Consider the following 23400-nt stretch of genomic DNA (forward strand, 5'->3'; position numbering starts at 1 on the left):
CCAGCTGATAAGAGGTTAAAGGAAGTGGCTAGGGATAGCGAGACAACAACAGCAGCCAGAGAAGCAGCTATGGGTTCGTGATGTAGCTGAAGCAAATGGCAAAGTGAGGTATACATTAAAAACATTAACCTGTGTATTCAAAGCCTCTGCCAGGTTCCCAATTAAGATTCAAATCTCCACGTGACAAGCAAAGTCCATATGACTCCTAAGAATCCAGCAATTCCAACGTCTACCTTTGAGTGGAAAACCAGGATGAAAGCAGTCCTAAAGCGTCAACTTTCAGCAATTTACAAAGTGAACTGGGCCAGGGAGGCCAGTGGGATAGTCTCTTCTGCTCCCGCCCTCAATGTTGCACCATATTTTCTGGGAGGGGTTGGGGGTGACGTGTCCTTATACCCTTCTGATAATATAATTGAGTCAAGAATTTCCCTGCTTTTAGCATAGAACCTAAGAGGCCATCGTAATGGGTAACAGATCTCTGTGATTTAGAGTTATAGAGCCACCTCAGCCAGCACTGGCATCCTGCAACCTGTGCAATGAAAATAAACAGGAACCTGGATAACACCAGCAGGTGAAATAATTTTACCAAGACATCTTTAACGGTAAATAAATGCAAGTATGAATTATCCAGACTTCTGGAATGCCACGGGGAGGAGCTCAGCAAAATCTCTCCCCCAGGAGCAATAATAAAACTGGATGAAACTGTCAAAAGCAACCATTTTAGTACTTTGGAAATTCACCAAAATTATAGAACAGATTGAGAAGAGCTTATTTAAGAAAAAAACGGAATCTCAGTAAGAACAGCAAGTGCCATGGTGTTTCCACACAGGGCGGCTCCCACCTCCCTCCTTTCCAGCTGCAAGCTGCAGCAGCCACCGAGAAGCCTCACACCCAGGGAGGTTAGGAAAACACATCAGGGGTGCTGAAGCACAACCTCTGACCAATCACTGGCTGACCACTAAGCTATGCGGAGCCTGGGCTTAGCTCCTGAGGCTTCCGGAGCCTCAGGAAGACAGGCTTAAAAATAAAAACAAGAACTTAGGCCGGGCGCGGTGGCTCAAGCCTGTAATCCCAGCACCTTGGGAGGCCGAGACGGGCGGATCACGAGGTCAGGAGATCGAGACCAGCCTGGCTAACACGGTGAAACCCCGTCTCTACTAAAAAAATACAAAAAAACTAGCTGGGCGAGGTGGCGGGTGCCTGTAGTCCCAGCTACACGGGAGGCTGAGGCAGGAGAATGGTGTAAACCCGGGAGGCGGAGCTTGCAGTGAGCTGAGATCCGGCCACTGCACTCCAGCCTGGGCGACAGAGCGAGACTCCGTCTCAAAAAAAAAAAAAAAAAAAAAAAAAAAAGAACTTAAATACCAAAAGAACCAAAAGACCTAAGTGAAGACATCAGTTGCCGCATGCTCGCATGCTGCCGGGGAGACAGACTGCAGAAGTCGTTTACGAAGTCACTATACAAACAACCAAAATATACGAAGTCACTATACAAACAACCAAAATAACCCTAACAGCCATCAATATTCCTAGGGTGGGGTTAGAGCTGAGGTGGGGTGTGCCTGGATATACACATTTGTTAAATTCTGTACGTGCAAAAATGTAATTGTATAAAAATTACATTTCAATAAAGTTATTTTTTTAAATGTGAGCCTCTCTCACCCCAAAATCCCACTCTTTTTTTTTTTTTTTTTTTTTTTTTTTTTGAGGTGGAGTCTCGCTCTGTCAGCCAGGCTGGAGTGCAGTGGCGCCATCTGGGCTCACTGCAAGCTCCGCCTCCCGGGTTCACGCCATTCTCCGGCCTCAGCCTCCCGAGTAGCTGGGATTACAGGCCCCTGCCACCACGACCGGCTACTTTTTGTATTTTTAGTAGAAATGGGGTTTCACCGTGTTAGCCAGGATGGTCTCGATCTCCTGACCTCGTTTGTGATCCGCCCACCTTGGCCTCCCAAAGTGCCGGGATTACAAGCGTGAGCCACTGCGCCCGGCCAATCCCACTCTTTAAAAGGCAGCCAATTACTCTTGGTGAGTATCCTTTTAGACCCTTTTCTGTGTGTGTGTATGTGTGTGTGTGTGTGTGTGTGTGTGTACGTGTATAAAATCACAAATATATGAAGGTACATATTTTTTACCAAAATGGTAGCAAACTATACAAATTAGTCTCAAACTTCTTCAATTAATAACATATCATGAACCTCTTTACCTAGGGAAAATTTAAAGTGGTCCCTACCCTCTTTAAAAATATCAGTGGGAACCCAAGCTAGTGTGAGGACAAAGGGGGTGCCTTATAAAAGCCACAAAAGAAGGGATGAAAACAGAAAACTTTTATATTGTCAAGATGTTGTAAACAAAGTCAACTAACATGATAAACTGAAACAATTATTGACTGTGGACATGACATACAAGATGTTACATCCATGATGTATAAAGAGGTTCGGATCAAGGAGCGACAGTCCTGTGGAAGCTGGGCGGACTACATAATAGAATCCACAAAGCAAGAAAGCGGAATGGCCAATAAACATATGCAGAGATTCTGGACTAGTAATCAGAGCAGGGTAAACAGAACAACCCATAAGCCAGTTTTTGTTTATCATATTGTGAAAATTTAAAGATGGATGATCTCTACCCCGCACAAGAAATGAGGTGAACAGGTGCTCTTGAAATACCGTAGATGTGAATACAGGTTGACTGAGCCAGTATCTCCATGGCCACCACCGTCGTCCAGGCTGCTGTGGGCTCCAGTCTGAACTATTATAAATGCCCTAGCACCTTTTCTTGCCCAAATCCCATCTGGACACAAATCAGACCCTGCTACACCACTCTTTAAAACCCTTCCATAGTTTTCCCTCTGCTGGGTTTGAACACTGAACGCCATCGCCCAGAGCCTCGAGGCTCTGTGCAGCCTCACTCCCATTTACCTCTTCATCCTCATATAGGCCCTCTTTTGTGTTCCCTTGCCCTTCATCCACACAGGTCACACGCAGCTCACACAGAAAAGAATCTAAAAGGATACTCATCAAGAGTAATTGGCTGCCTTTTAAAGAGTGGGATTTTGGGGTGAGAGAGGCTCACATTTTAAAAAATAACTATTGAAATATAATTTTTATACAATTACATTTTTGCACGTACAGAATTTAACAAATGTGTATATCCAGGCACACCCCACCTCAGAGGGGATTTGGCATCCCCTCATCCCAGAAAGTGTGCAGGCAGCGAGTGGGCCGCACTCACAGTCCTAGGAAATCTAAGGGAAAGCTCAGGTCTGTCAATCAATGCCGGCTATTGTTATGACTAGAAAGTGCTTGAAGAATGAGAAGGCATTCAAAAATGAGTTACAGGACTTTAAAACAAAGCTGCTACAGGGTCTTAGCAAGTGATAGCTCACTGGACATGTCAGGGTTGGCGTCTGGTTGCAAATGTATCAATACCAGGAGATGCTCTGAGCCCTTTCTCGGACTAGAGGCAGGGCAGGGGACACTTTCCTCAACCAACACTGCCCAACCTACCAAACTCCAGAGCTGTACAATCCTAACTCCAGTATGGGCTTTCTGTTCTAGCTCCTCCCTGATGGAGAAATAAGGAGCAAGAATCCTCAAAGGACTGAAAACAAAAGAAAACACTAGCTCTGGGGTGAGGCTCCCCAGCAAAGGTGAAATGAAACCAATAAGCTGGAGACAGAGGCGCCAAGAACCACAGTGCCAACGTGCTGTCTGAATAGAACCTGGAGCCTGCACAATCACTTACACATTTTCTCAAATCTGCCTGTTAAATCTTTAAAAAAAAAAAAAAAAAAAAAGGAAGAAAAGGGTTCCCTCCACACTTCTGAGAGAGCAGATAAAGAAATCGGTGTTTCTGAGGTCAGGGGCGTGGATGTCTCTCTCAGATTCCCACCGCTAGTTTCAGCAGAACGGCAGAAACGGGGTGCTGTGATCAAAGGTGCCTGCCCCTCTCCTTCATTCTCCCTCACCTCCCGCTCCATTCCTTCCAGAGCAGTTGTCACTGTCTGAAACGATCTTCATTGATTCATATTTTACCGATTTTCTATTCCTCCAATTAGAAAGTAGGCTCCATGGCCGGGCGCGGTGGCTCACGCCTGTAATCCCAGCACTTTGGGAGGCCGAGGCAGGCGGATCACAAGGTCAGGAGATCAAGACCATCCTGGCTAACACGGTGAAACCCCGTCTCCACTAAAAATACAAAAGAATTAGCTGGGCGAGGTGGCGGGCGCCTGTAGTCCCAGCTACTCAGGAGGCTGAGGCAGGAGAATGGCGGGAACCCGGGAGGCGGAGCTTGCAGTAAGTTGAGATCCAGCTACTGTACTCCAGCCTGGGCGACAGAGCGAGACTCCGTCTCAAAAAAAAAAAAAAAAAAAAGAAAGTAGGCTCCATGAGGACAATGCTGTCTTGTTCTTCACTGCATCCCTCCTGTCTAGAACAGCATGTCACATAGTACATGCTCAATAAATATTGCTGAATGAAGGTCACATCACATTGAAATGTGGCAGAGAGAGTAAAACATTCAAGGAAAAAGTCAGTGAGCGATATGGCACTGTGCTTCCTCCAGTCTCAGACTGCTTTCATCCAGCGAACATTCGCTGAGCATCGACAACCGGGGCTGCCCCCAAGCCTTCAATCAGTAAGCAGCTCCTTCTCACCAAGTAACAAGCTGTCACCCCATCAATCACACAGCAAAGGCTCCGTCAGAGACTTTATGCCACACTCACATGCAATACACTCACAAACACAATTCAACCCCTCTGCTCCTTTCTGTCCCCAACTTTATTCATCCTTCCACTCTCAGTTTAAATGCAATTTCCTCAGCCGGGATTTCTCACCCACTAATCATCACATCCTGTTCTTTCCCATCACGCACTAACCACACTTTACAACTGCATGTTTTCTTTCTTTCTTTTTTGAGACGGAGTCTCGCTCTGTCGCCCAGGCTGGAGTGCAGTGGCCGGATCTCAGCTCACTGCAAGCTCCGCCTCCCGGGTTCACGCCATTCTCCTGCCTCAGCCTCCTGAGTAGCTGGGACTACAGGCGCCCACCACCTCGCCCGGCTAGTTTTTTGTATTTTTTTTTTTTTTTTTAGTAGAGACGGGGTTTCACCGTGTTAGCCAGGATGGTCTCGATCTCCTGACCTCGTGATCCACCCGTCTCGGCCTCCCAAAGTGCTGGGATTACAGGCTTGAGCCACCGCGCCCGGCCTCTTTTTTTTTTTTTGAGATGGAGTCTTGCTCATCGCCAAGGCTGGAGTGTAGTGGCGCAACCTCGGCTCAATGCAAGCTCCGCCTCCCGGGTTCAGGCCATTCTCCTGCCTCAGCCTCCTGAGTAGCTGGGACTACAGGCGCCCGCCACCTCGCCCAGCTAATTCTTTTGTATTTTTAGTAGAGACGGGGTTTCACCTTGTTAGCCAGGATGGTCTCGATCTTCTGACCTCGTGATCCACCCGCCTCGGCCTCCCAAAGTGCTGGGATTACAGGCGTGAGCCACCGCGCCCGGCCGAGTGACTGTATATCTAAAGACTAAAAGCTACATGAAGGCAGAGATACTATTTTCTCCCCGATTGTATACCCATTAAAATATCACCACATAGTAGTTGCTCAAAAGTTTTCGAGCCAATCAATAAAGGCTTACTTTTTTTCTTTACCCATGGTTCTTGGGAAACGCACTATGTACTTCAAAGCTGCTGTCAGTAGGCTGGACACCTGAAGGATATGGTGGAAACAGTGGTAATTGTTGAGGCAGATCATACTAATTGGATCATTATGTATACTGGTGGATACTTTTGGAGAAGTCACATTTAACTTATCTGGGTTTGCTTTCCTATCTATAAAATCTAGAGACTGAACTAGATCAGCTCTAAAGGCTCCTTCTAAGATTGCAAATGACCCAGTGGCGATTAAAGAAGAAAGCAGGTTACCAAGAATGGTATATCTTGGGGTAGGTTAGCCTGGGTGATCTTGCTGTAAATCTTTTATACTTCCCGTGAAGCATGAGTTTTGGCTACTTGACAAGAGGCACAAATCATGGGTCTCAGTTCCGTCCTGTGTGAGGCTCCCTCAGCATTCTATTGCCCCAGCCAACTGATAGCACAAAATTTCCACTTTCTTAAAATTGCAACTCCAAGCGAAAGACTACAGAGGCCCCCTTTAAATCTTCAAAAGAGCCAAACCATGATTCATTAAAACATTAAGGCCAACTTACCTTGATTCGAGGCATAGTAACTGTAGGTGGCTTTGCTTCAGCCACAAAACTGTGAGATGCTCCTTTTTCCACAAGATAAGTTGTGTAGGGCATAAATTTCACACCCTTTGATCCAAACACAAAATCATCTCTCAAGGCATCTATCAGAACAATAACAACTTTACTGAAGAGAGGTGATGGCAGCGTGGTCCAGTTAGAACTGGCTCCTAAGTGTTTGAAAGAAAAAAAGGAAATTGAACTTTGAACTTTCCTAAGCATTCAAGCACCTCCACAATCTAGCTTCTACCTACTTCTCCAGCACATATCCTGCCATATCTATATAACCCAACCCAAAAGGAGGAGACTTGTACTTGGTAGGTAGTGCTGCCGGGAATGGACGGGGGTTAACAGGAGTAATCTCAGGGACCCACAGTAGTAAGCAGTTAATTATCCTTAGTATAGTGAGAAGTACCAGGGCAGGGGAATCCCTACGTAAGCGTCCTGGGATGGGACATTTAGGGAGCTTGACCTAAAACCCAGAGCTGCAAGAATGGGATGGTTGGGTGTTTATATACTGCGTTTCGCGGTCAGCGGCTGGTGTGTGCACGTGGTCCAGAATCAGGGCGCCTTTACTTGCTGTATATGGCTGGGTAGATGAAGACTAGGAAGGGGCCTAACGCAGAAAGGCCTTAGCCACTAGGCAGGGAAAACACCTTGGAGGAACGTAAGAGACCCAAACGCGAAGGGATCGGCAGGGGTCTTATCTGTAGTGTGCTAGGGGGCAAAAAGGGCGCCTGGAACAGGCAGTGACCCAAAGGCTCCTCAGGAGAGGGGCGGGGGCTCTGGACGAGTAGAGCTGGAGAGGCCGGATCCCAGGTATGGACACAGCTTACTTTGTGGTGATCAGGAAGGAAGGTCGAAGTGGGGCCAGTAGAGGTGGTTGCCACAAAGTTGTAAGAATACAGAAAAGAGACGCTGGAGCGGTTAAAAAAAAAAAAATTCTGGGGTGGGGACCATAACGGGAGACCACCGGGGAGCGCCGAGAAGAAATCCGAGCAGTGACGCTCAGAAAAAGGGTCTTCTAGGGGATGTGGGGTCAGGGGAGCGGAGATGCTGGGGAGGGGTCCGTACCAGCCGAGGGTTCGGGCGCTGGGGGCTCTGCTCCGTGTACCGCCCTCGCAGAGGAACGAACGGGAGCCGGAAAGAATCCCCGAAGGAAGACTGCGATCCCTAGCACCTCGATCGCTACGCAACAGGTAGCGAAAGTCCCGGAGCCCAGCCGCATTGTGGACACGCCAGGCAGGATGCGGAACCGACCCCACCTGGAGCTTCGCCCTGCTGCACCCGCGCTTCCGGCTCCAGGTAGCCGTCTCTAAGCAAGAACGCCAGGCCTTACCGTCGCAGCCACAGTGGCGTCACGTCCGCCGGCGGGCCACAGTGGCGCGTCACTTTCGCCGGCGCGCCAAAGCGGCGTCACGCTGGAAATACGCCCGGCGGGCGGTGATCCAGGCTCTCTGCGGCGGCCTTCCCGGCGAGTCCGCGGTGGGCGCAGCCCACTGCGAGGTACAAGGTTTTAGAATTTTTTCAATTTGGAAAGCCGGGCTCAGTGGCTCACGCCTGTAATCCCAGCACCTTGGGAGGCCGATGCGGGCGGATTCACGAGGTCAAGAGATGGAGACCTTCCTGGCTAACATGGTGAAACTACAAAAAATTAGCCGGGCGTGGTGGCGGGCGCCTGTAGTCCCAGCTACTCAGGAGGCTGAGGCGGGAGAATGACGTGAACCCAGGAGGTGGAGCTTGCAGTGAGCCCAGATCGGGCCACTGCACTCCAGCCTGGGCGACAGAGCGAGACTCCGCCTCACAAAAAAAAAAAAAAAAAAAAAAGTTTATTTGAAAATTTTATTTTTTAATGGACACATTGTAAAGGCACATATTTATGGGCACGATTTGATGTTCAGATAAATATATGTTGTTGTCTTAATTTAATTTAGGAGAGCTAAATAATTAAACAGGCCAAAGTACATAAGAAAGCAGCAGGCTTTTATTGCAAATATGCACACACTCTTGGGGTAGGTTCTCCAGTCCTCAGGTATGGGGCCAGGGAAGCCCAGCGGCCTCTGCCGGGGAACTTTTATGCATTGGTACTGGAAGGGGGAGGGCAGTGGGCGGGATAAGGGCGTGATAGGGGCGTCTCAGTAGGCGTGGCCGGGTAAGTTTGATTTCTTCGGATTGAGGTCACCTGGCCAAAGCTCCGTTGCCCTGCACTTTCCCGGCGCGGGAAAGTTGGTGATGAACAACACGGAAGCAATCGGGACTGTGCCATGTTCACCTTCCTCCATTTTGGTCCCTTCTCCCTCACCCAAACAGTCTAACCTCTTACTAATTGTAGGAATTTGGGGCGCCATTGTCAGTCTGGCTGTTTCCTGCTGTTAAGGGGCGTAGTTAGGGTCTGAGGTTGGCAGTTGGGTGTAGGGATGCAGGAGCATTTGGTTGAAGGTGACTGGGTGATTTCTTGGACCCTAGCTCGGAGAAATTTTATTAGAATGGGAGCAAAGCATAATATAAGACAGAGGATTAGTATGGGAATTAGGAATGGAAGCATCTGCTGTACTACAGGCAGCAGCGATACCAACAATTTAAGGGGGCATTAAATTGTTGAAGCTCCTTTTTGATTTTGTTTAATGTTTGGACGTTGGTGTCAACCAGGCCTAATCCATTTATGTAGTAGCAACACTCCTCTCCTAGGGAGAGGCATGCTCCTCCTTTTTCAGCAGTAAGAAGATCTAATGCCCGCCTATTTTGTGCTGCTACCTGGGCTACTGAGGTGATTTGACGTTGTAAAGAGGCTAGGCTTTCAGCTGAAGCCTCTATGGCTGCTTGGACCTGAGTGGAGAGGGTCTGTGTGGATTGAATGGAGTGGGTGAGGGCCCCTGTTCCAAGTCCTGAGGCTACTAGGGAGGATGCTAGGGAAACCCCGATAACTAAGGGAAGAAAAATGGCCCGTTTTTGGATTGTATTGCTGGAAGTGGTAAGCTGGGAAGCTAGCTCGGACAATTCTCCTTCGCCATATAGGGTTAAAGTAGGCACTAAAGACACCGGAATACAAAGGGATTGGGTGATGGAGGTGTGGTTAAGAGTTTTAGATAAGGCCGGGCGCGGTGGCTCAAGCCTGTAATCCCAGCACTTTGGGAGGCCGAGACGGGCGAATCACGAGGTCAGGAGATCGAGACCATCCTGGCTAACACGGTGAAACCCCGTCTCTACTAAAAAATACAAAAAACTAGCCGGGCGAGGTGGCGGGCGCCTGTAGTCCCAGCTGCTCGGGAGGCTGAGGCAGGAGAATGGCTAAACCCGGGAGGCGGAGCTTGCAGTGAGCTGAGATCCGGCCACTGCACTCCAGCCTGGGCGACAGAGTGAGACTCCGTCTCAAAAAAAAAATAATAATAAAAAAAAAATTTAAAAAAAAAAGGGTTTTAGATAAAGTTTGGTCACACCAGAAGTAGCCGCCAACAGGAGCCATCTGGGTCCCGCTGGGAGCTTGGGTATGATTACACCACGAAGGGTTGGGAGTAGAGTAGCAGAAAGGAAGGGTTTGACTTTCTGGATCATGGTATAATGAGACTTGAGGTAAGGATGTTGCTTGAGAGGAGCTGGTAGGGTTGGTGGTGATATTGAAAGCGGCTGGTAGAGGGACCGCCACTAAGGGAGGTTTCCCGAGTGCAGCGCAGAGGAAGCAGTGGGAGAGGTTTTTCAGTCCAACTGCCTGTGTCAAGTTAAGTCCGTGGCGAATAAGTGTCAACCATGAGAATGGGTCCTCATTGTTAGGGGGTAATGGGTCCTCATTGTTAAGGGGGCTTAACTGTTTTTGTAGTTTTTGTTCATGAGATTTTATGCCTGAGGTTAAATTTTGTAAATTTTGTAGGGCCTGTACACCTTTAGGGAGATGTACTTGCTGTACGTATACTCTCTACCTGGATGATTGTGGTGGGATATGAGGAAACAGATGATGCATATAGTCCACCTTTAACTCCCTGGGCCCACCAGGGGTCCCAGGGATCCTTAATATGAAGAGTATATTTGCCTGATGTTAAATTTCTTGTAAAAGGTCGATCTTTGGGGGTACAATAACCATTCTCACACAGTGGGGCCAACTCATGGATGTTGCAATAGTTGTATGGACACCCCAGGTTGGTTTCTTGCCAGTAATTTTTACAATTATATTCAGTTTGGTCGTACAAGAAACATATGACTGGGCGGTCATAGTTGCCGACGGAACCTAGGTCAAATTTAAGGGAGAGGGCAGCTTGATAGCCCTGGGGGGAGCAATCTGCAGTGCCTTGCATGGCTGAGTGTACCTGGTTGTTTGTAGACCAGATTTCAGTTGTAGAGAATCTCCATATAAACTTAGGATTAGTAGGAGTAACTAGGGGAATTAGAGTAAACCATAATAATGGTAACGAAGGTGTAGAGGGTAAGTTCGACATTGCTGAAATCACAAAGGGCACCCTGCCAAACTAGGTCTTCTATGAGAGTGAAAAGTCGGGAGACCCACTGGTTGGGGGATGGGTCGGGAAGGAGGGTATCTATGGGGTTTATGAGGGAAAAGTCAGTTAAGTTAAGATGAAGAATAGTGAGGAAACGGAAAAATTTGAGGAGGGTGTGGCTCATCTAACTTGTTTCTGTCTTGGTTATTTTTAGACGGGTGGGTGACAGTTGGGTGGACTGCCACTTAGCCTGAGGGGGCTGGGCTGTCTTCAACTGGGTAATATGGACCCAGGAACCGAGACCTAGAAGCTTGGCTGCTGTAGAAGTGGTGAGAATTACTGTGTATGGGCCTTTCCACCTAGGAGTAAGGCCCTTTGCATGTAGATCCTTGAGTAGAACCTGATCACCTGGAGAAAGGGCCAAGGGGGTGTCTGGATTTCCTTGTGTAGGTGGGGGAAGTGACTTTTCGGTGTGTTCTCTAAGTAATTGTCTTAAGAGAGAGAGATAGGGCAAGTAGGGTGCCAGCGGTGTGAGAAGAATAGGAAGTTCTCGTAATGCAAGAGGGCCCTCGTAAACTAGTTCAAATGGGCTGAGGCCTGTAGGGCTTCTAGGTGTCGCCCATAGTCTGGTAAGGGCAAGGGGAAGTAGGGTTACCCACGATTGATGTGTCTCTATGGAGAGTTTGGTTAGTTGTTGCTTGATGAGTCCATTGGCCCACTCAGCCTTTCCAGATGACTGGGGATGTTATGGAACATGTAGCTTCCAGGTAATGCTGAGAGAATCCTCCACCAGTTGGATTACTCTGGAAATGAAGGCCAGACCATTATCAGATTGGATTGATTGGGGAAGCCCAAAGCGTGGTATGATTTGTTCTATAATTATGGTAGCCACAATGGATGCACTTTCCCCCGTAGTGGGGAAGGCCTCTATCCACCCTGAGAAGGTATCTACTAAAGTGAGTAGGTAGCGGAGTCTTTTGTGTCTAGGCATATGGGTGAAGTCAATTTGCCAATCCTCTCCGGGTTGATGCCCTCTAAGCTGATGGCTTGGGTGTATGTTGCGTATTGCCCCTTGAGCGTTTGCCTTTAGGCAGATTAGACACTGTTGGCCGATTTTTTTGAGGTGAGAGAGAAGGGATGGACACTCAATGATGGGATATAAAAAATTATATAGAGCTTGGTGCCCAATGTGTAGGGAGTTGTGGATGTCTCTTAGGATTTTTTGCATTTGAGCTTCAGGGAGGACAACACGGTTCTGGATAAAGATCCATTGGGTAGGCGTTATGGTTGCTTGTGGGTTTTGTAAAAGTCTACTTTTTTCTTCTGAGGAATAGGAAGGGGAGTATTGGGGGTTTAGGAAACAGATAGATTGGGAATTTTTTGTGGGGAGTGCTATAGATTTTGCTGTGGCATCGGCCAAGTGGTTACCTTGGGCAATTGGATTGGTAGGCCTTTGATGTCCTTTGCAATGAATGATAGCCACCTCCTTAGGGGAGGTTAGAGCTTGTAGTAACAGTTGGATTTGCCTGCCATTTATAATGGGAGTTCCTTTGGTGGTTAAGAATCCCCGCTCCTGCCAGAGTGCAGAGTGTGTATGTGCTATCATGTGTGCATACTTAGAGTCAGTATATTAACAGTTTTTCCCTCAGATAGATGGAGTGCTCTGGTTAAGGTAGTGAGTTCTGCCTTTTGTGAGGTTGTGCCTAATGGTAGATGTTTAGCCTCTATTACTTGGGTGTTAGTGACTACTGCATATCCTGCATGTTTGTTTCCGTGGGGATCAGTAAAGGAGCTTCCATCCACAAAGAATGTTAGTTGTGGATTTGGGAGGGGTTGGTCCCGTAAGTGGAGATGAGTTGGGGGGACTGACTGAATGACCTCAGGACAGGAATGTTCTGGGGCATGTGGGGTATTTGGGGTAGGCAGGAGAGTGGCCGGGTTAAGGGGGGAACAGGTGGCTAATTTAATGTCAGGGCTTTCTAAAAATAGGACATGAAATAATTGTATACGGGAAGGAGTGAGATGACTGATGCACTTGTGGGAAATTAGATCTTGGAGGCGATGTGTGGAATGGACGGTGAGGGGACCTTTTAAGGTAAGTTTTAAGGCTTCTTTGGTTAGTTCTGCTGCCGCGGCTAGAGCTCGTAGACAGGTTGCCACCCTTGCACTGTGGTGTCTAGCTGCTTGGAGAGATAACCAACTGGTCTAAAGGTTGTTCCTATTGGTTGAGCCAAGAGGCCCATGGCTACTTTTTGGCATTCATCAGTGAAGAGATAAAACGGGTATTGGGGGTTAGGCAATGAGAGAGTGGGGGCTGACAGCAGACACGACTTAAGGCGTATAAAAAGAGTAGTGATTAGTTTTGGATTGGACAGCGGTCCTGTTGGGGACTCTTTTGCAGCCTGGTAAAGGGGCTTGGCCAGGACCCCAAAATTTGGGATCCAATGTCGAAAGAATCCTACCAATCCTAAAAAAGATAAGATTTCTTCTCCGTTGGTTGGGGGGTGGGGTGAGGTCCTGAATAAGACTTAATCTGTCTATAGTAAGGGACTTGGACACAGGAGTAAGTTCTATACCTAAGTATATAACCGCAGGGAGACAAAGTTGGGCCTTTTGTTTGGTGACTCTGTAACCTAGTCCTCCTAAATAATTAAGGAGGAGGGCGGTGTCCTGTAGGGAGATATCATGTGAAGGGCTACACAGAAGTAAATCATCAACATACTGGATAATTGTGCTAGAACTGATTGGGCACTGGGCCAGATCTTTGGCCAATGCCTGTCCAAAAAAATGGGGGCTGTCCCGGAAGCCCTGGGAGAGGACTGTCCAGGTTAACTGAGTAGACATATGGGTTTCGGGGTCTTCCCAAGTAAAGGCAAACAGAAAATAGCAGTCAGGGTGTAATGGAATGGAAAAGAATGCATCCTTTAAATCAAGGACCGTGAAGTGAGAGGTTTTGGGAGGTATACGGGATAAAAGGGTATATGGGTTTGGGACCACCGGGTGAAGGGGTGGCCTGCCCCTCCACACCTGTGGGCATTTCTCATTAGGTGGAATGAGAGACTTGAGAAAAGAAATGAGACACAGAGACAAAGTATAGAGAAAGAAAAAGTGGGCCCAGGGGACCTGCGCTCAGCTTACTGAGGACCCACGCCGGCTGGTCTCTGAGTTCCCTTAGTATTTATTGATAATTATCTTTACCATCTTAAAGATAAGGGAGTGGCAGGACAATAGGATCATCGAAGGGAGAAAATTAGCAGTAAGACATATGGACAAAGATCTCTGTGACATAAATAAGTTCAAAGGAAAATGCTGTGCCTTGATATGCATATGTAAACATCTCCACAAACCTCTTAGCAGCATTGCTCCAGCAAGTCCTGCCAGCAAGTCCCACCTTATGCCATAAGGCGGTTTTCTCCTATCTCAGTAAACAGAGCATACAATTGGGTCTCACACAGAGATGTTCCATTGCCCAGGACGGGCAGGATTTTTAACCAGCAAGCTGCCTTCAGGCACTTGTTTAACAAAGACACATCCTGCACAGCCCAAAATCCATTAAACCTTGAGTCACCACAGCACATGTCTCTTGCAAGGACAAGGTTGGGGGTAGGGTCACAGATTAACAGCATCTCAAATACGGAACAAAATGGAGTCTCTTATGTCTACTTCTTTCTATATAGACACAGTAAGAGGCTGATCTCTCTTTCTTTTCCCCACATTTCCCCCTTTTCTTTTCAACAAAACCACCATTGTCATCATGGCTCGTTCTCGTTGGTCACTGTCTCTTTGCAACTGTTGGGTGTACCTGCCTACTAACAGCAGACAGAACAGGCACAGAAGGATTAATATGAAATTTACAACAGCAGTACTTTAGATGGTCTTAACCGAAGTGACAGGGTTAAGATTTGCGAGGCCATCAGCGACTCCTGCAATTGCCTCAGTTTCTGGTACCAATACATAGATCACATACTTCACAAAGTAATAAAATATCACAAAGCAAGTGGAGGCAGGATGATATCACAGGATGGCATTAAAATTAAAATTAAGATTGCTAATGAAATTCTGGGCACGCATTGTCATTGATAACATCTTATCAGGAAATAGGGTTTGAGAGCAGACAACCTGTCTGACCAAAATTTATTAGGTGGGAATTTCCTCGTCCTAATAAGCCTGGGAGCGCTACAGGAGACCGGGGCTTATTTCATCCCTTCCGCTTCAACCGTAAAAGGCGGCACGCTTCCAAGGGGGTCGTTTACAGGCCTACCCTCAGAGCGCATTCTCTTTCTCAGGGATGTTCCTTGCTGAGAAAAAGAATTCAGCGATATTTCTCCTATTTGCATAAGAAAAGAGAAGAAATATGGCTCTGTTCCGTCCGGCTCACCAGCGGCCAGTTCAAGGTTGCCTCCCTTGTTCCCTGAACATTGCTGTTACCCTGTTCTTTTTTCAAGATGCCCAGATTTCATATTGTTCAAACACACATGCTCTATAAACAATTTGTGCAGTTAAGGCAATCATCACAGGGTCCTGAGGTGACATATATCCTCCTCAGCTTACAAAGAAGGTGATGGGATTAAGAGATTAAAGTAAAGACATAGGAAATTACAAAAGTATTAATCTTGTAGAACTAATAAATGTCCATGAAATCTTCACATTTTATGCTTTTCTGCCGTGGCTTTAGCCAGTCCCTGCATTCAAGGTCCCTGACTTCCCGCAACATTTTCCCTCCCTTTTCCTCTATATAAATGTGCCATGGCGATGAAGGCTTGTTCATTCTCTCGATTTTGACGCAGGATTCTTCGACTGGTACGGCACACTAAAAACAAGCCGATTAAACAGAGACACATAGGCCGGGCGCGGTGGCTCAAGCCTGTAATCCCAGCACTTTGGGAGGCCAAGACGGGTGGATCACGAGGTCAGGAGATCGAGACCATCCTGGCTAACACGGTGAAACCCCGTCTCTACTAAAAAATACAAAAAACTAGCCGGGCGAGGTGGCGGACGCCTGTAGTCCCAGCTACTCGGGAGGCTGAGGCAGGAGAATGGCGTGAACCCGGGAGGTGGAGCTTGCAGTGAGCTGAGATCCGGCCACTGCACTCTAGCCTGGGCGACATAGCAAGACTCCGTCTCAAAAAAAAAAAAAAAAAAAAAAAAAACAGAGACACATAATTCCAAAATTTACTGCAGTAGAGTTCCCAGTAGACTTCAAGTTGTGGGGTTTAATCCATGAAGATTTTTTGCCACTTGATCTAATGCCTCAGTTCTAGGCACAATATTTAAGTGACTTTGAGAGGCTTCAAAAATTTGTTCTTTTAATTTAGAAAAGTCTAAAGTGAGATTATCTTCTCTTCCCTGTAGATGGCGTCTAACCATGTCCCAGTGATGTTTAGACTCATTATAAACTTGGGGTGTAATACAAAAATCTGACGTATTCCAGTCACACTGTAACTGGAAACGATGTTCCAAGCTCATGAGTCTATCTCCCATCCAAATGACTGTTTGTCTAAGATCATTAATTTGATTTGCCAATTTTTGATAGGTACCAGATTGTGAATTCCACAACCTTGTGGAATTCTTTTGCCAATTGTCAACAAAGCTTACTGTCTGAACAGAAGAGTGCAATGCAACTCCTGCCACAGTGGCTGTAGCTGTGACTGCAATTAATCCCATAATCACTGCAATTAAAGTAAAAATGAATCTTTTGGATCTATTTAAAATGACTTTTAATACTTCAGTCAAAATATGGATGGATGGTGAGGCCTCCCTTGGTCGGTCCATGGACACAGGGATCCACACGCCTTCTCTTGCTCTCACTAGCAGAGGATGGTGCTGCCAATCAAAAGTCGAATCAATGCAAGTAAACAATCTGCAATTTTCACAAGTTATAGTTTGGGAGTCTGGTTTAATAACTATATTTCCTATGACTAACATATAAGGGGGCTTTACACAACTTTGTAAAGGAACTGTTAGACTGGAATTTAGGTTGATAGAATAAAATGGCTTATAATATCTTGTTTCTATAGTTTGATTTCCAGACCAAATTCTAAGGCGGTAAGAAGCTACAGTAGCCAGGCGCGGTGGCTCACGCCTGTAATCCCAGCACTTTGGGAGGCCGAGGCGGGCGGATCACAAGGTCAGGAGATCGAGACCATCCTGGCTAACACGGTGAAACCCCGTCTCTACTAAAAATACAAAAAAATTAGCCGGGCGAGGTGGCGGGCGCCTGTAGTCCCAGCTACTCAGGAGGCTGAGGCAGGAGAATGGCGGGATCCCGGGAGGCGGAGCTTGCAGTAAGCGGAGATCGCGCCATTGCACTCCAGCCTGGGGGACAGAGCGAGACTCCGTCTCAAAAAAAAAAAAAAAAAAAAAAAAGAAGCTACAGTAAGCCTCCATAATTCTGGATGTTTGGGACCAAAAACAGGACTTATTATTTTTGGTCTTGAAGTAGAGATTCCCTTTTCTCCCCATATCAAAGAGTAGAAAGACTGTAATTTTTTGTGCTTATGTTTGTCTAAATTTTCTGTTAAGTCACTATCAACAGTTGGACTCACTAGTGCACTGGGACAGAATTGAGTTTGTCCTGCGCAATTGTGGTAGAATTGACCTCGAGGTGCCCAATCTATAACAGTTCCGAATGTATTGTTTTGTAATATCACCGCACTATCAGCCACACATTCTTCCCAAACTAAATATTTTGATTCTTTGGAAATCTCGTTGGGGCAAGGTTTCCCTTTTGGCCTAAATTTTAATGATCTTTGATAAGAAAAGTCTTGTAAATAGTTTACCTGTAGTTTGAGTGACATTCTGCTTACCATGTGATAAGTAAATCTACTGGTGGGACTGACAGTAGGTACTTCTACCAAACAATTTTGGATTGCAGGCATTAAACATCCTGGTGCTCTCCCTAGGCAAATAGGAGGATAACGATACCCAATGGAAATATTTATCATCGTTCCTTCTTCCTCTGGTTTGGCAGGGTAACGATCATCTGTGGGACCAGGTACCCACACACTATTATTAACATATACTTCAATAGGATTATCCATCCATGTAACTGCCCGAATTAAGGGCTGGAAAGGCACATAGGCCCAATAGGTATAATTAGCTGCAGCTGCTCCTGCAGGCATGGGGAGACTTACCACCGTTGATACAATCATTAAAGCTGTAAGCAGCATTTTTTCTGGGGTTTGTGTCACCTTTGTGCTAGCTAGGCTTTTTTCAGCTAATGGTGTCAGCTTCTTTAACTGTGCCCAGGTCGACAGCTCCGCCTTCTTGGTGCGTGGTGACTTCATCTGTTCTGGTATCACCTCTTGGTTCATCATGCGAGTCAATGGTGCTCGATTGCGGTGTTTCCATCTCCGTGGAGGCGCTTTTCTTTTTTTTTTTTTTTTTTTTTTTTTTTTTTTGAGACGGAGTCTGGCTCTGTCGCCCGGGCTGGAGTGCAGTGGCCGGATCTCAGCTCACTGCAAGCTCCGCCCCCCGGGTTTACTCCATTCTCCTGCCTCAGCCTCCCGAGTAGCTGGGACTACAGGCGCCCACCGCCTCGCCCGGCTAGTTTTTTTGTATTTTTTTAGTAGAGACGGGGTTTCACCGTGTTAGCCAGGATGGTCTCGATCTCCTGACCTCGTGATCCGCCCGTCTCGGCCTAAAGTGCTGGGATTACAGGCTTGAGCCACCGCGCCCGGCCCAGGCGCTTTTCTTTACATCTCCGATGGGTTCATTGTAGAACTTCAAATGTCTAGTGGGTATCCAAACAGGAAGCTGACTTTCTCCTGGTGAAACACAAGCAAAACCTCTTCCCCAGGTTATCACCTTCCTTATTTCCCATGTCTTATTTTTGTTGTCTTTCCACCAAATCAGTTTTCCTTCATGTGGACTGTTCTTTTTACCAGTAAGATATTGTTCTGCAGAAGTAGTAGTCTGATTTCTAGAAATGTTTAAAAAATTTAAAGTATTTAAATTTTTAGTATAATATATAATTTAAATTTATATAATTTAAATTTAAAGTATAAAAATTTAAAGTGCTAGATTAAGCTGCATCTGAGGAGTGGTGCACTCCTTACTGTCTCTCCCTTCTTTTTGTTTAACTAACTGAGTTTTGAGTGTTCTATTTGTTCTTTCAACTATGGCCTGTCCTTGGGAATTATAAGGAATTCCTGTTGTATGTGTAATATTCCACTGATTTAAGAATTTTTGGAAAGCTTTACTACAATAACCTGGTCCATTGTCAGTTTTAATTTTTTCTGGAACTCCCTTTACAGCAAAACAAGATAATAAATGTTTTTTAACATGGGAAGTACTTTCTACTGTTTGGCATGTTGCCCATATGAAATGTGAATAAGTATCAACTGTTACATGAACATATGATAATTTTCCAAATGAAGGCACATGGGTAACATCCATTTGCTGTAATGCATTAGGACACAGACCTCTGGGATTAATATTCTTTGACTATTTAAGTTGGGATATCTTAGGCCGGGCGCGGTGGCTCACGCCTGTAATCCCAGCACTTTGGGAGGCCGAGGCGGGCGGATCACGAGGTCAGGAGATCGAGACCATCCTGGCTAACACGGTGAAACCCTGTCTCTACTAAAAATACAAAAAATTAGCCGGGCGTGATGGCGGGCGCCTGTAGTCCCAGCTACTCAGGAGGCTGAGGCAGGAGAATGGCGTGAACCCGGGAGGCGGAGCTTGCAGTGAGCCGAGATCGCGCCACTGCACTCCAGCCTGGGCGACAGAGCGAGATTCCGTCTCAGAAAAAAAAAAAAAAAAAAAAAAAAAATAAGTTGGGATATCTTAGGATAGAGAACAAATTTGACATGGCATAAGTAGGAATGCCTAGAGTTGGCTGAATCCAATTAATATCACCTAACAATTTTTGAAAGTCATTTAATGTTTTTAATGTGTCTTTTCTTATTTCTATTTTTTGTGGCTTAATTTTTCTATTTTCTATCTGCATCCCTAAATAATGAAAAGGAGCAGAGGTTTGGATCTTATCAGATGCTATTGTTAGTCCTGCGTTGGCAACCTCTGCTTGCAGAAATGTGTAACAGTCAATTAATTTGTCTCTTGTGTCTGCAGCACATAAAATATCATCAATATAGTGAATGATACAACAATCTGAAAATTTGTCTCTAACTGGTTGAAGGACTTGACCTATGAAAGTTTGACAAATAGTTGGACTATTAAGCATTCCCTGAGGTAATACTTTCCACTGACTATTAAGCATTCCCTGAGGTAATACTTTCCACTGAACCTGGTGGCTGGTTCTTTATTATTTATGGCTGGTATAATAAAGGCAAATTTTTCACAATCTTGCTCTGCCAGAGGAATGGTAAAAAAGCAGTCCTTTAGATCAATTATAATTAAAGGCCAGTCTTTTGGGATCATGGCTGGAGAGGGCAGTCTGGGTTGAAGAGGCCCCATGGCTTGAATTACAGCATTTATGGCTCTTAGGTCCATTAACATACGCCATTTGCCTGATTTTTTCTGAATTACAAATACAGGAGAATTCCAGGGTAAGAATGAAGGCTCAATGTGTCCTTTTTCTAACTGTTCCTTTGCTAATAAATGTAAAGCCTCCAGTTTTTGTTTTGGTAGCGGCCACTGATTTACCCATACCGGTTTTTCTGTTTTCCAAGTTAATGGAATGGGTTTAGGAGGCTCTACAGTGGCCACCCCTAAAAAGGATGCGCTATTCCTTTTCTTTCTTGATTTTTCTCAGTCTCAATTGGGACTTTAATGCCATTTTCATTTTTTCCTAACCCCTTTCCTGGTATATATCCCATCTTAGTCATGATTTTTTGACTCATGGGGCTGTATAATGGAGCGGGCATAACGATTCTGCATCTCATTGTTGTAATAAATCTCGACCCCATAGATTAACAGGAATTGAAGTAATCATTGGCTGAACAGTACTTTCTTGATTATCTGGCCCTAAACAATGTAAAATCATTGTACTTTCATACACTTCTGAAGCTGTGCCTATGCCGACAAGTCTTGTAACAGCCTTTTGTTTAGGCCAATTTTTTGGCCACTGATTTAAAGCAATGACAGAGGTATCTGCTCCAGTGTCTACCAACCCTTCAAACTGTTTTCCTTGAATAATGGCCTTACACACAGGTCTGCTCTCAGAGACCAGACTTGCCCAATATGCAGCCTTTCCTGCCAGATCAGTGCTTCCGAACCCTCCTGTTCTTTTTATCTCACTGTTTCCAACTTTAATATAAGGTAGGAGTAATAATTGAGCAATCCTGTCTCCTGGACTGGCACTCCAAGGAACTGAGGAACTAATAACCAGTTGAATTTCGCCTTTATAGTCTCAATCAACCACACCAGTATGAATTTGAACTCCCTTTAGATTTAAACTTGATCTTCCTAAGATTAGTCCTACAGTCCCCTCAGGCAATGGGCTGTATACCCCTGTGGGGATTTTTCGTGGAGGCTCCCCTGGAAGCAGAGAGACTGCTTGTATGGTACATAAATCTACTGCTGCACTGCCACTTGTGGCGGGGGATAATTGCCCTATTGTGATAACTGGCTTATTCGCTGAGGCACTTGTGACAGTGGGGGTTGTTGTTCCTGAAAACCCTGAGGAAGAAAGGGCTGAATTTGGAATGCCCCAGTTTGTTGCGGGGCCTGAGGCTGACCCCTCCACTCGTTTCCCTATTCCTAATAGTTGATCTGCATCTATGTTAACTGGAGGATTGGCAGTCCTATTTCTTCGGACCTGTACTTCGGACAGTGGTTGCCCATTTTTATCAAATTTAGAACAACATTGATTACCCCAATGTTTTCCCTTTTTACATCTTGTACATAGGCCAGGTGGCTCTTTATCTGTTGTTGTAGTAGCTTGAGTAGTTACATTTTGTTTATTTGAGACTAGGCAATTCTTTTTTAGATGACCAATTTGACCACAATTATAACATCTTCCCCCAAATGTTCTAACTTGTCCTCCTAAAGCAACTCCTGTGATTGCTTGAGCCATAAGCATAGCTTTATGCATAGCTCCTCCAATTCCATCACAGGCTTTAACGTACTCTGAGATTACATCTGATCCTGCGGGAACCCTTCCTTTTAATGGCTTAATGGCTGACTGACAATCAGGATTGGCGTTTTCATATGCCATCAACTCCACTATGACCTTACGGGCCATCAACTCCACTATGACCTTACGGGCATTCTCATCGGTAATCTACTTTTGAGCAGCATCTTGAAGTCTTGCTACAAAATCAGGATAGGGCTTTTTAGAGCCTTGTCTTATTGTATTAAAGGAGGGGCAGGGGGTTCCTGGGTCTTGGATTTTCTCCCAGGCCCTAAGGCAGATAGCCCTAATTTGCTCAATGGCCTCATCTGGCATTATTACTTGTTGGTCAACAGTGCTCCAATTTTGACCTATTCCTTATAGTTGATCTGCATCTATGTTAATTGGAGGATTGGCAGTCCTATTTCTTCGGACCTGTACTTGTGCCCCATTGCAGGGGCCTTTGAAAACAGTATGCTGAGAATAGATAGGGCTCAAGGACAGTATCTCCAATTGAACTTTTAATGAACTCCTGTAGGCGCCAAGAAGGCGGGCAGATAAGGAAGAGCATAGAGACAAGGAACTGAGTAGAAGGTTACATCTGGGAAAAGAAAGTTTGTTTTGCATTGCGTTCTTTATGGAGTATAAATAAAGTGAGGTGGAGGCTTTGAGCGCAGGGCCGCCATGTTCTCTGTTTGTCTTTGTCTTTTGTGTCTGTTCATTCTCCACCACCCCCGGCACGGACCCCAATACCCCATCAATCCACCAAGTCTTAAATTGTAAAAATTGAGAGGGTAAGAGTGATTTTGCCAGAATCTCCCAATCATAAGGAATGAGTCTATGTGTAAGGAGAGTTGGGTCCATACTGTTTTACTCCCTCTTTCATTTCTTTTAGCATTTTTACAGAAAAGAACTGATATCTGGCTTCAGCTACGGGAGGCTCTCCCTCTTGGGCCCCTTCTCCAGGTGATCTTGCTTCTAATATTACTGGGAATTGCCACGCCTCAATATCTCCTTGTTTTCTTGCCTCATCAATAATTTTATATAATGCACTACCCTGTGTACTAGGCAGTGCTGTAGGATTAAGTCTCATGGTGGGTGGCTGAGGATATGGCGCCCTGCCCTGTGGCGCTGGAAATGTTCCTGGCTGTCCAGAAGGATTTTCTGGGGGCTGCCGATACTGCAGTTCGGCTGGCAGCCAGTATTGATAGTCTACTGGTGGCTGGGTCTTATTTTCTACCGGCTGATATTGTGGACACTGTATTTGGATTGGCATTGCCATGACAGAGACTCTATCTTTTCCTTTTTTTTTTTTTTTTTTTTTTTTTTTTTGAGACGGAGTCTCGCTGTCACCCAGGCTGGAGTGCAGTGGCTGGATCTCAGCTCACTGCAAGCTCCGCCTCCCGGGTTTACGCCATTCTCCTGCCTCAGCCTCCCGAGTAGCTGGGACTACAGGCGCCCGCCACCTCGCCCGGCTAGTTTTTTGTATTTTTTTTTAGTAGAGACGGGGTTTCACCGTGTTAGCCAGGACGGTCTCGATCTCCTGACCTCGTGATCCACCCGTCTCGGCCTCCCAAAGTGCTGGGATTACAGGCTTGAGCCACCGCGCCCGGCCAACTCTATCTTTTTCTATTTGATCTTCTTTTGGAGTTTGTACTTGTTTAACCTGCATTTGAGGTTGTAAAGTTACAGGCATCTGAGCTGCTGTAAGAGG

General features: G+C 46.0%; 1 protein-coding gene across 9 annotated transcripts in view; it reads right to left on the reverse strand.

Moving 5' to 3' along the window:
• PIGG (phosphatidylinositol glycan anchor biosynthesis class G) overlaps window positions 1-7606 on the reverse strand; it is a 45705-nt gene extending 38099 nt beyond the window's left edge. For 3 of the 9 annotated variants that reach the window (XR_007725572.1, XM_050789786.1, XM_050789791.1), the window contains exons 1-2: window positions 7317-7582; window positions 6207-6412 (exon numbers count right to left, since the gene is read on the reverse strand). Coding sequence is in view for 7 of the 9 variants with exons in the window: in XM_050789786.1 (XP_050645743.1) it covers window positions 6207-6412; window positions 7317-7470 (360 nt within the window). In the remaining 2 variants the exon portion in view is untranslated. Of the gene's footprint in view, window positions 1-5636; window positions 5708-6206; window positions 6413-7316 lie in introns of those variants that run through there. The other 6 variants (XM_050789788.1, XM_050789785.1, XM_050789794.1 and 3 more) reach the window with 4 other exon arrangements.
• Window positions 7607-23400: the final 15794 nt, after the last annotated feature.

Source organism: Macaca thibetana, chromosome 5 (assembly GCF_024542745.1).
Source record: "Macaca thibetana thibetana isolate TM-01 chromosome 5, ASM2454274v1, whole genome shotgun sequence".
Lineage (NCBI taxonomy): Eukaryota > Metazoa > Chordata > Mammalia > Primates > Cercopithecidae > Macaca > Macaca thibetana.